Here is a 13292-nt window from a genome sequence, read left to right as displayed (position 1 = left end):
GACTTTTAACACGCCAGAATGGGAATTCGTACAAAAGTGAGCTCAGGAAGTGAGAGTGGCCTTGGAAACACGAGTGGCAGTGTCCTTGACAGAGGATCGCGGGTGATCGCCGCGGCTTCGAGATAAAACGATTGTCTTCGGGACAGCCTTCTCTTATCGTAAGAAGCCGAGCGTAAATGTACATGCAAGAACCGACACGCCGCATAACGAGCGAATCGAGTAAATGCATAGTACGTGCATGCACGTTTACCGTGGCCTTCGTATCAGCTGTCTGCTGTCGTCACTCAATGAGGGCCGTGCTGGTCGTCATAAACAAATACGCCGACGGCTTCTTTATATTATTTAGCATTAGTTGTATTGCATCATACGTTGTATGTACCTCTTATTTTTCTTTTTCAATTTTATGTTATATTTTGTAGCTATTTTTATTTAATGAGTTTATCTAACGATAAGTACATTATTCTTATATCACGTCACACGGTGTATTTAATTTTTTATCCTTTTCAATTTCACATTGTATTTTATTGCTATTATTGCTACTTGTGTAACAAGTTAATTTGAGTTATTATTTTTGATATTGTTTAATTCAATTATTTATTATATTATTATGTAATATTATTTAATATTAACGTCATTTTTAATATTATTCGTAATGCGGTAAGTATTAAGGAGTATTAAAAATAATATTGATAATATTTGTTGATTGAGCACGTCGTACGATAACGTCGTGGAAATTCGGGCCGTCTTATGCTTCTGTTCATATTTTTTTATTATTTTTAATTGCACATACGTAAATAGCTTTGTTTTGTAACCGTATCACTCTCTCATACATTCGAAAGAAATTTGCATTATATTTGAGAAATATGCATACGTAATTGTTTATAACAACGCATTTATAGCGAGAATACATTTTTTTTGAAAACCAGACTGATTACATCTGAAACCTGTCAATCATGTTAAAACTCGGTTTCTAAAAAGACGGAGTAACACTACTCTTCTGCGTCGATTTGTTCCGCAAAAAATTGCTATTTCATCACTGACTCGACGATACGAGAAGTGAGATTTGTATTTGTAACGCAGTTGAATCACATACATATATAACATCGGTTGTTTGTGCAAACGACACATCTTTATAACATAATTATAACTTCACGAGAAACAAGAAACGTTACACAGAAATTAATGTAGCATGTATGCAACTCGATTTTTATTAAACCTCAGCAGACATCGTGGGCCTTTCAAGACCCAAGCGCGTTTTCGATCTTGAATTATTCGGCCTTAAATTCGGACACGTAAACACAAAAACAGTAAGAAACGTTCTGGATCAAGTAACTGTAAAATTGTATGTCTAAATGTTGAGAGAGAACATTAAAAAAAAAATAATAATAATAATAATCTTGCAAGTACAGCCACAATTGTTTGGTTGCAAAAAATTAACTGAGGTAGATAAATTATTAGCAAATATCGCATATGTTTGGTATTTAATTAAACTAAGTAACAGACAGAATTTATATCTAAACTGTTTGTGAAATTTAGGAAGAACATTTTTTGTGGCGTCCATTCATGTCAGGTCCAAGCATACTTGTCATAAAATTTGACTGCGTAATTGGCAATAAGATTAAAATTTTCTAAGATTGTTAAAATGTTGCTGTTATAAATTCGATAAGTGACGAACGATATTTTAGCAGATACAAAAAAATAGCGATAAATTTTCGTCGCGACACCTAGAAATCAATGTACATCAGCAAAACATTTTTATTTTCATGTGTACCAGAATTTTTTCACGTTTTTGGAGCTCAAAAATCCTGTGAAAAGTGCATTGTTATCTCAGCGACTCATGGTTTAAGTGAGTGATTTAGCGGTGTCTGCGAAGAAGCTACGTGCGATCATTTACCGTCTCCGTCAAGTCATAGCGTAAAATATTATGAGTAGCTATCTATACGTTCGAGACGCAAGTTCGAAAGATACGAGATCTTGTATGAATACCTGCACCTACTGACCTATACCGCTCTTTTGAGATTCAACGCGCGGCAGCTTACGTCTGAACACGCGTCTCGACGATCGGGGTAAAGCGGGAGGAGTCATTGGGATGCGCGAGGAGAATGCATCGCTTCCGCCGAGATATTCTTTCCATTTTCGCAAGATTCGTGAAAATTTGAGAAGAATGTGCGCAAATTTTTGAGATATACAATGGTATCTCGAAGCGCGCGGACACAGGAAGGCGCTATTATCACGTTTCCTAATGCACCACGGCATTTTATCATTTTTTTTACACTATCGCCAAGCGAGTGGAATGCGACGCCGTGGCGCACGTCAGCTTGGAAACTGTAGATTGTTCTCCGACGGCCGATAATGAACAGCACACACTGCGTCGGAGCATTCGGAGCGCGTGTGTGCTGGAGACGCGTACCTACAGGCACGAGCGTTGTCGGAGCGGAGCGGAGCGGAGCGGAGCCGCGCTATCACGAGCGCGTTAGCGAGGAGGACCCGGGCTCGAAGACTCTCTCGCGAGGGAGACACGCGGCTCACCTCTTGGTCGTAGTTCTGGTCGCATCGCCGGGTACTACCGCCGCAACAGCGACGGCGGCGGCAGCGACAGCGTCGCCGGCGACGGCAGCGTCGTCGTTCTGCGTCGCTGACTTCTTGAGAAAGAACCGCGCGAGGACCATTGCGTCGCGCACAGCATATGGGCGTACAACGGGAGGCACTGCTACACCGCGGCCAACGAGAGGACTACTGCTGGTTGCACTAACGATCACCGATAGTTTCGGATCCAAGAGCGACGTACGCACGCATGCATGCACGCACGCACGCACGCACGAAATGTATCCCGCTTACTGACGAGCGTGTAGACTAGCGGGGACTATGAAGATGACCAAGAAAGCTACCTTTGTCGCTGTATATCTCTTTCTCTCTCTCTCCCGTTTCTCTCTTTCTCTCTAGACTTATCTGGCATTCCAATATCATCGCAACATGCCATCGACAGCGCTCGCTCACTCGTTCACTCGCTTGCGACGCAATGCGCGAGCAGAGATAACGTGACGCGCGCTATTTCGAATTCACGAAACTGCATACTGCATAACAGAAGGCGTCTGCTAACTTTTTCATCCTTTGTTTAATTGCCATTAAATTGATCAACTTGTAAATGACGTAATATACGTCCCAGTGGATAAACTCGCCGACAATATTTTATGTTATTGATTGTTCATACAAATTGAAACACAAATTTGTATCAGATATCAAGTGATAAAATAATTAATGAGATACATAATGTAATTGATACTAATTAAATAATTATTGATTATAACCTTTTGCACACAGTTATTTCAAATTTGTGAAGTAGAGAGAGAGAAAAAATGATGATAACATATACAATTACCGAAAATATTTGAATAACTACGGTCTCCAAATTTGAACTCTTTATAATTATTACTATTAAACGTCGCAGATATAAACATATATATTTTAGCATATACAAAAAAGAGCGATAAATTTTTATTGTGGCGACCCGTAGAAATCTACCTACATCAGCAAAATATTTTTTTCAGTGTACACGTATTATAAATTGACCATTGAAAAGGGTCGAATTACTTGAAAAGAGCTAAAAGAGCTAATTTTTCTTTCTCTCTTTCTTCGTCACTCTCTAGCCTTTTTCCCTTACTTGTCTTTTGTTTGTTGAATTTGTCCTTCCGATATTGCCGCAATAAATTATCGCAACGCATTGACAGTGAAATCTTCAATGATAGAGAAAAATTACCTGTTTGTAAATATATGAGCCTCTGGATGAGGAGATGATAGGACTACTCCGCTCACGTCCGCGGACGTACCCGTTTCCTCGGTTTCCAGGTTGTACATTTCGGCTTGGGCCAGAGTCTCGGTTTCAGCAGGGGTGCGCATTCTCGCCCAAGATTATTGACAGATCTGAAATAAGATATTTCAAAATTTCATTGTCTTTAATTGTTAATTAATTGTTAACGGATTGGCACGAGTTAAGCGCAACAATAATACGTAAAATAAACGAAATGTTATATTCAATAAAACGTAATATTACCAAAATGAAATAAAACTTTTTTTCGATTAACAATTATTAATAAATTTGGAGGCAACTCCCCAAATTTACCTTTATGAATGAAAATTGAATTTGCAAATAAATTATTTTATTTTTTCTATTAACAATTTAATTTTTCACTGTTCAGAAGAATAATTACATTTCGCTGTAGCCTAACTTTGATTTTATTTTTATGCACAAAAAGAATTTTATTGTAGTATCTAAAAATTAGCTAGATACAGATCAGAAAATAATTTAATTATGAACTGTCAAAATAATTATGTAAAACGTTTAAGCGTGATAATCCTGCTGCAAAAAGTCTCGACATTCTAGCAATTAGCTTAAATATCCCATGTAAATTTTTTAATGGTTTAACATAATTATTTTCAAATCTGTATTTCAACAAAAATGTTCTTTTCGTGTGCGTATAGTTATGTATGAAACGTATTAAAGATTAAAGATTTAGCTTCGTTCTGATCATGCCGATTATTTCATAACGCTCGGTATATTAAAAAGCATGTGAACCAATCTGCACGTGATTGCCTGTTACCACGTTGGAATGTACGAAAATGAAAAGAGAATAAGAAATCACCTTTGGCGTAATATCTACTGGGGGAGGTAGCCGGATTCAATGGAATGCCGATCTAGTAAGAGGTGTGGTATGTGCCCGTCCGCATACCGAACCTTAATGCTTGTTTTATTTCGTTTACATGCAGATTCTTTGAGGCCTGGACCTGACCATGTTACTCAAGACATTTTTCACGATTATTAAGCTGCTCTCGAAATAATAGAGTTATGTGAGAATAAGTCAAAGAAAATTTATGAAAATACTAGTTGAACAATCGAAAAGTGATTAAAGCCATTATCACCATCAAGGGTTAAATAAATATTAAATTTGTGAAATAGTTTCCGTTTAGTACACTCGGACACAAAATTTGTGAACGTATTGTGTAGTCGGATATTTACAGGAAAAACCACCTAAATTTGATAATCCCGTAGATTGTTTCAAAAATTGTGAAGCTATATGTGCGTCATGCAATAATGTAGCAATTATAAAGTGTGCTTGGTGTGCAAACTCTTTATGCATTAATGAATTTTTTTTTGCATATCATTATTGTAAAAATTATAAACAATAATCTATTAAAAATATACAAAAAAATAAATTTAAAAGAGGTAAAAAAAAGTATTAAAAATTAAAAAAGTTTAAAAAAATTTAAAAAAAATTTTTTAAATATTAAAAAACAAAAAAATAATGTTCTGCATTAGTTTTACTTTTTAGATAAATAGATTAGACATAGATAAAAATGTAAATAGGCTTTCGTCATCCATTCGTCGTAATAATTCCTCGTGAGAAGGGTGGTTTACCCTCTTACAACAAGGGTGCATGGAAATTCGTACATGTAAAACTCTATTATTTAACATAAAAAACATTTTCAAAGAGCGACTGAAATTATTTCAGTACAAGAAAAGACAATTTTATTTTAAGGGCTGATTCACCCCCTTATTTTCTTTGGAAAAAAGAAAAAACACGTAACTTTTATTTTTTCTTGCTCCTTAATTTGGTATTTGTTTCATTAAAATCGGAGAATAATTTTTTCTGTTATATTCAAAATACTACAAAAATAAGCCATTTTGGGGGATGTTTTACCCCTTGCAACAAGGGTACATGGAAAGTCGGATATGTAAACTTTACTATTTAACATAAAAAACATTTTGTAACGATTTCGTGTTGATCGGTACATTATTTTTATGTGTAACATCATGATGATTCCCTAATACCCTCAACTTTGGGGGTCGATTTCACCCCTTTAATGTTGACCATTGCCGATAAAAAAAATACGTGTCTATTATTTTCGCCTACTCTACAAATGTGCAAAGTTTCAATGAAATCGGTGAGTCCGGCAAAGGTAGGTTTACTTGTGAGAGGAAGGACTTTCTTGATTCCACAAATGGCCAATACCTGTAACGAATATTTGTACATATAGTGACAACAAATGTGATTTTGTTGTCACTATATCTACGAATATTGTTGAATTAACAAAGTCTTTTCGCTTAGTGAAGGTAAAAATACTCGAGTTTTTCAAGCTTGGACGTAAATTAATGGCCAAACTTCAATCTTTAATTGTCGTAGATTCAATAATTTCAAAAAGTTATCAAGTAGTACTCATTGCAAAGGAGTGCTTTATACGTTTCTAAAATTATAGTTAACGGTAAAAAAAATTTCTTGCAGATTTCAAATGCACCTAAATCGATAATAATGTAATAAGCAAAAGTGTTAATTGTATACGTAATATTTACTCCACGCACATCCTTTATATAAAAAGAGAAAAAAGAAACCAGGAACTCCTCCAGAATGAGTCATGAGGTAGGCGCGCCCTTGATTAATCCCGTGCACCTGGATCGAAGTCTTGCCAAGTTCCAAGTTACTTGAACCTGGCAACCCCTGAAAGCGTTGCTGATTCTAGCACGCATATGCGAATAATCGTTTTCAGTATCACCTTCAGGAAATTTGTTTCTTCTTTTTAAATAACTTGGTTATTATTCGTTTAACATTTGCCTTGTATTAAATTTTGTAAATGCATATTTTTCTTGCACAAGAACATTAATATTAAATTTTATGTTACGCACGCATAAGAATCTTTGTCTCAGATAGAATTTGTAGCCCTTCAAAATATAATAAAATTATATTTTATTATTAATAATATTTTTATGTATATTATTTTGATAGCATAATAATGATATATTATAGACACAAGTTTGTGAAACCTTGATATCAATCCTATTGTATACTTTTTATTCAATTTAAACAAATTACGATGTTAACTTGTTTTAGAATCAAATCACAGAGGCAGAACATTTGAAATAAAAATATTAAAAAATATTAAAAGTTTTATAAGGTCCCGCGCACAATAAAGGAATACATATTAGATATTAGGAATAGGACTTGAAATTTTAGAATCAGTTTTCTTAATGATTATTAAACGTAACGCACAATGGATATGAATAAAACATAAGACATAAATGTGTCGTACAAGATACAACATAGCTTATTATTTATGTGTGTTCATTGAGGAAACTGATTCTAAAATTTTAATTCCTATTCCTAGTACTTCTCTAATATTCTCTCTATTGTGCACAGAGCCTAAAGTATTTAGAACGAAAGGGGAATTTGAAGCTGCGCGAGAGTACTGCTTCAAGAGAGTGAACAGCTCTGTTATACTCCGAAGGGTTTCCAATTTTGTCTGAGGAACATGAATTTTAATGGGAAGAGGGCGTACACCCTCCGTTTTAATTCTATGCACCCTGTATACGTAAATTGCGACCTCGATCAGATATAGCTTATGTGCGGCCATCTGACTGGAATAGCAGCGAATAGTGGCATCGCATATGTCAGTTTCACTCACATGACTTGACTAGAAAGCTTTTGTCTACACAATACGATATATATTGTAGACAACAATATTCTAAAAAATAAAGAAACAAAGTTCGAAAATATTTTAATTTATATCTTGCATTCGTATAAATCTTATAATTTAATAATTACAGAATAACCTTAATTCTTATCGCTCACATAACGCTGACAATAAATTGTTTTTAAAAAAATAGCAAATAGTTATTAAAAAATGGCACAAAAAAATAGCAAATAGTTATTAAAAAAATAGTAAAAATGTAATTGTAAAAAAATATTAGATTTCTATAAAGGATCGCTTAAAAATTTTTCAACCACGGTTTCATGGTTATATTTTGAGAACCATTATCTGCTTCAAAATATTGGGATGACCTGACAGAGATTAAAATAGAATAGTTTTCCAACAGGTGTGCGTTCGGCGAGATACCTGCTTCTCGGAAGCTATGGGTCCCTTCGACCAACTTCGACCAAGCATAATAGATGGCTAAATCAGTCGCCTAGGTAACAAGCTGGCCAAACCTTATTGTCATTATTTTGATGTTAAAAGACATTTTTGACGACAATTTCTAAAAGTGAAAAATGTAAACATTTAAGGAAAGAATGCCTTTATTTAATTTCATATATATTTTAACAGGTCTGCAATTTGAAGATTAAGAGACGGTTATTCCCACCTTCAGATAAATGATGTAGTAATGTCTGATAGATAAATGTGTCTGTCTACACACATATAATGGATGTGTAGCCATATAGACATTTATTTTAAAAATAATTTGATAATTTATCACACATAGTTTATCCAAAATAACCGGCCGTAAAAGAAAAGATTGTTTGATGTAAAAAGTTAAAAAATAATCATAAACGCAATTCGCGAATATTTTTCCTACATTGAGAAAAAAAAGTTGTTAACTTGATTAAATTTTTCAACTCGATTAAATTTTTTCAATTCAAGCATTTATGTATTTGACTAGAATATTTTGAGAATGTATTTGACTTGAACTTCAGTTTAAGCATTTATAAATTAACTACAGAAATTTAATCAAGTTGAAAATTTTAGTCGACAGCTCTTTTCTCAGTGTAAAGAAAAATCTATTCAAAGATGGTTGAAGAATCTGCGAAACAAAAACTCTTCGTTAGCGACACCCTGTATAAAACAAACGTAACGAAGGGATCTCTATAGAAATCTCCGGACACGTTTTCTCCAATCTATCCTATAGTCTACCACGCGAACATTATTACTTTTTACGCATAATACAATGTGAAAACGATTGGGAGGCACTGTCATGGGAGGGGAATAGCGCAAACTCGGGCGAAGTATCGCGTGTGCGAATTGACTTGCGCACACAAAGGCAAACCTGCTTTCGAGGGTCGCCGCGGCACGAGAGCAGCCCCTCGGGGACAAAAATGACTAGGGTCGAGAAAATGAAAATCCATTTCCGACGTCGTTAAATAGGTGTAACGCCACGAGCGTGAACGGATATGCCGATCGAAGCCGTTCTCGTGCGTCATTCGCGTGAACTGCTCGTGTGCCAGTTTGTAGCCACGGTTCTTGATCGATCAAGCCAGTTCTTATCTAGTTCTCTGCTTCATTAAATGCAGTTCGTTTCCTTTTATGTGCAGAACCTGATCTTGATCACAAGTTTCGCATAGATTCGTTGAATGATTTTTGGACGTTGTTAAATAGCGTAGAACCAATTTCAGGAAAAGTATTTTACGTTTTTAAAAAAATCTGTCTAAAAGAAAACTCGATGAACAAGAAAATAGTGGATAGTTTACAAAAAAAAAATAATTACTGTATATCCCGCTTCTTATTAAATTCGTACTTATTTCTTATTGTATCTTTTTGAATCTCTTATAAATATTTTTTCACGCTCTAATTAATCGAAAATAAATTTAAAGTAAATCAAAATCAAGTCTGGATTTATAAAATTAAATATAACCATTTAACAAGATTATACTTTTCTGTAAGAAATAGAACAAGCATAACTAAATGTTACAAAAATGGTTTGAGACATTTCCGTTTTAAGAAATTAGAAATATGTCAAAAATTTTGAGCTACTCCAATATACATAATATAAAAAAAGTATTGCATACTGTTTTGATTTCTCGAATTTCTGTGTTTCAAATATTTGTTGATTTTCTACAATAGACAATGAGATAGAAGCAAGGAAGTCAATCGAGCAAAAGATTCTAAATATGCATATCAATCATTACGCACTTGTACTGCGTGAAACGTCTGGATTCCATATATATAAATAGAACAGAAAAATGGAAGCAAAGTAATATAATCTAAAAATATATTCCCGAGCGTATTCGAAGATTCTATCTTCAGTGTTGTGTCTCGTGTACAATATTGATCGCACGACGTCGTGTATGAATGAAACCGCCCCTTGGAGTTTCATATCGCGTAAATAAACACATGAATCGCGAGGCCGGATCTTTAAAGGATAGTTTACGCTTGCTTCTGCCACCGCGTATCCTGGCGTTGAAATCACCACTCGATAATAGCTAGCGATTGCAACGCTGTCCACGATATCCCGCGGCTAATCATCTACGACGAATTGAACCAATTCATCTATAAGCCCGATTGACCAAACCGTTATTGGTTACATTTGTTACCAAGCGTTTTCGCTACGTTTCTCGCAACTTTCCTGCCATGTGTTTACTATATTCTATTATATTAATTGTACTATATAATTGTAGAATTGCATAAAAAAACTGTTTATGAAAATTGATACATGTATATCAAATGTACTATGTATATCAAAATTTTTTACTATTTCCGAAATAAATTATTGTTAAAGGTCTTGGAATCTGTTAAAAAAAAAAATCAATAACAAATCAACAATTATATTCTCATATATAAGCAAGAGTATAAAATTTTCTTTTATGAGAATATGATTGATTTGATAATAAACTTTCTTGTCTATGTGTGCAAAAGCGATTGACGATAACGATGAACAGTTTCTTGGTGTCACTGACAACGCTAATGCAAATCTCTAAAAAGTTAAGTGATTCCTTCAAATAGAATTCCTATCCGATTTTTCTGATTTAACACAGTACGTTAGTCGTTCTAGTAAAATCAGTTTTGCAACTGTTTTGATGTTGCTACGATATGAGAAGACGCTTTCGCTAAATTATGCTACTTATCGTGTACGCAATTGTTCACATTTAACAATAAGTCTATCAGTCCTATTAGCTCTATCTATTTTAATTATCAGTTTTCACCGTTGCAATCAATCTGAAAGTGCTTCTTTATCAAGCGTATGTTACAGTCGAATTAAAAGTAATTAACGATACAATCTTATCGAGTTTAACTCTATCAGTGTTACACTTTAGAATTTATACTGACATTAAGTGCAACGATACAATATTCCACGTTTCCTTTAAGCAAGATCAATTTTTTGTAGCCAAGCGAAGAATTGCGTCTTTTATTCTTCAATTAATATTTTAATGTTTGAATGTCATTAAATGTTCTCTTTATGACATAATTCTAGGGAAAATCACAGACCTCTATTAAACAGAACATTCAAATGTGCATGATAAAATCATTTCCTGGTCTGTGACAATTTTATAAATTGAACTGTTATAACATTATATTTCACTGGAGCCTTCTGATTTTTTTTATTTCTGATAGCTGGCATATATTAATAGAGACATAATCTCTCAAGAATTTGGTATTCGTTCCGCCGTCACTTAAATCGCTGGAAATGTCATATTCACCCACAGTGGTGAAAGGGTTGATCGACGTATTAAACTGGCGATTCGTATTACGTAAAGCAAAATATAGATGAGATCACAGAGATAGTTGTGCGAACGAACACGTATATGTACACAGAAAAAAATTAGTATCAAATCAACAATTCGTTGTTTCTTATACGAGCAAAAATATAAAAGAAACAAAATTTCTTCAGGTAAGCAAGTTATATCTATTTAAGATGTTAAATTTTTTCAAGATTTGTCATTCTCGCTTATACATGAAATACAATGAATTGCTGATTTAATACTAAATTGTTTTTTCTGTATAGATATAACTGTCAACTAAACTGTAACATTTTTATAAAGACATAAAAAAGATAAAGAACATTTATGTTGTAATGATTCATAATGTAATAAAGAATTTTAAATGCTTCGTTCAAAACTTGAATCTCGTAAATTTATAGAGTACACATACGCGTTTGCATCATACGCGTTTGCATCACACAGGAAAGTATTCTTATTGCGTTTTACGGTAAGGCAAAATTTCGAAAAATAAAACAAAACTCGATTCCGTCGAGAGGAACGAGTACAAATCGAGATAAAAATCGAGTGCAAGGAATGCAAAAGCGCGATGGTGGGTGGCGTCTCTCTCAGTTTTAATTTACATCATTCCAAGCATCGACGGAGAGCAAACGCGAGATGCGATTAGAATCTCCTCTTCCGCGAAAGTCTAATTCATTCGGTTTAATTTATCCCTCCCCGCTGCACGAGGACGACGCGTCCTTTTACACCGCGCGAGAACTCCGCTTTAATTGCTCCGCGTGCATCTCCGGCGAATCGATTGCACGCACCGGTGCGCATCAAAGGTCATCGGACACACGAAACCGACGTAAAAGCGCACGTTTGGCAGAGAAACGGTTCGCTCGGAGGTGCAAGCGTCAACATATCTCGTTCGGTGGAATATTTACAAGTTTCGGGGATCGACGCGCTTCCGCGTTACGCTCGCATGCATTTTGATCTTTGTGTGCGTGACCGCACGTCAATCATCGTTCTCTTGTAAAAAAAAAAAAAAAAAAAAAACAGGTTTGCAATCGAGATTTTGCGTCCAAGAATATTTCAGAAACTTTCAGAAATCTTTAATCCATTACCGAAAAGCCGTGAGAAAACGCGATGCGCGAAAATCATGACGCTAATAGAGGTGAAACTTTGTTGTGCTCAACGCGCGGTCCAGACATTTCCCCCCGCGGATCTCCCATTCACCTTCTCGTCGTCCCCCGGGGGCGAGGGGTAAACATTACACCTGCGCGTGTTGTCTCGGATGTACGGTAGCGCGAAAGATAGCCAGAAAACGCACGGTTCCTCGCGGCTCGGTCGCCTTGATCGCGGATGCGAGGTAAGCTTTCACTTTTTCTCGATTTGCACAAGCGCGAGTGCGCGAGCGAGCGAATTCGTCCGACCGAGACACCGTCCTCGCCATACGGACGGCAAAACGAGAGGCTCCCCTCGCTGGAATCGAGGGATGAGCGCGCGGCTCGTTTCCTCCTGCGTGGGTGAGGAAACGAGAAGGACAAACGGGAAGAGAGACGCGCGCGCGCGCGCGTGTCTTATCGATCAGAGCGGCGCGCTCGCTACCCTCTCGACGCTCACCTGAACGCCGCTCGCCGTTGTTGTCGCGGACAACAGGAACGGGATTGCTCTTGCTGCTGCTGCTGTTGCACTTTGCAGCAAAATCGTCGAAGCCGCCGTCGTCGTCGTCGCCATCCACGCTCCTCGCGTCGCTCGAACTCGCTTTTTATTCCTCTTTCCTTCTGCCGAAGCGCCGTCGCGACGCTACATCCAGCGTCGTAGCGGCTCGCCGCGAGCGCGACCCGTGAGCTGGTACTTGCTCGCCGCGCGGAAAGTCTTCGTCGTCGTCGTCGTCGTCGTCTTCGCCACAGGCATGAACCGCGGAGACGCGCAATACATATTACACCCGGTCTCGCGAAGGAGTCCGAGCTCGCGCGCGCGCGCGCGCTCGCTCACGCGCTGATGCGTTATCACACCGCCGCTCCGCTCCGATTTACTCGCTCGTGCAGCGAACAACCCCGCGACGGCGACACCCCGACGCGCGACGCGTTCGACCGATACTGGACAAAATGG

General features: G+C 36.7%; 1 protein-coding gene across 5 annotated transcripts in view; it reads right to left on the bottom strand.

Moving 5' to 3' along the window:
• Positions 1–13292, bottom strand: part of LOC105198030 (mitogen-activated protein kinase kinase kinase 13) — a 25889-nt gene extending 12597 nt beyond the window's left edge. For 2 of the 5 annotated variants that reach the window (XM_026134687.2, XM_039453895.1), the window contains exons 1-2: positions 12801–13292; positions 3758–3921 (exon numbers count right to left, since the gene is read on the bottom strand). In XM_026134687.2, the coding sequence (XP_025990472.1) occupies positions 3758–3897 (140 nt within the window). In that variant the 5' untranslated portion in view covers positions 3898–3921; positions 12801–13292. Of the gene's footprint in view, positions 1–2529; positions 3204–3757; positions 3922–12800 lie in introns of those variants that run through there. The other 3 variants (XM_026134688.2, XM_026134690.2, XM_039453894.1) reach the window with 2 other exon arrangements.

Source organism: Solenopsis invicta, chromosome 9, assembly GCF_016802725.1.
Source record: "Solenopsis invicta isolate M01_SB chromosome 9, UNIL_Sinv_3.0, whole genome shotgun sequence".
In the NCBI taxonomy this organism is placed as follows: Eukaryota; Metazoa; Arthropoda; class Insecta; order Hymenoptera; family Formicidae; genus Solenopsis; species Solenopsis invicta.
The sequence above is the reverse complement of the archived record's forward strand: the minus strand, read 5'-3'. Positions and strand labels throughout refer to the sequence as shown.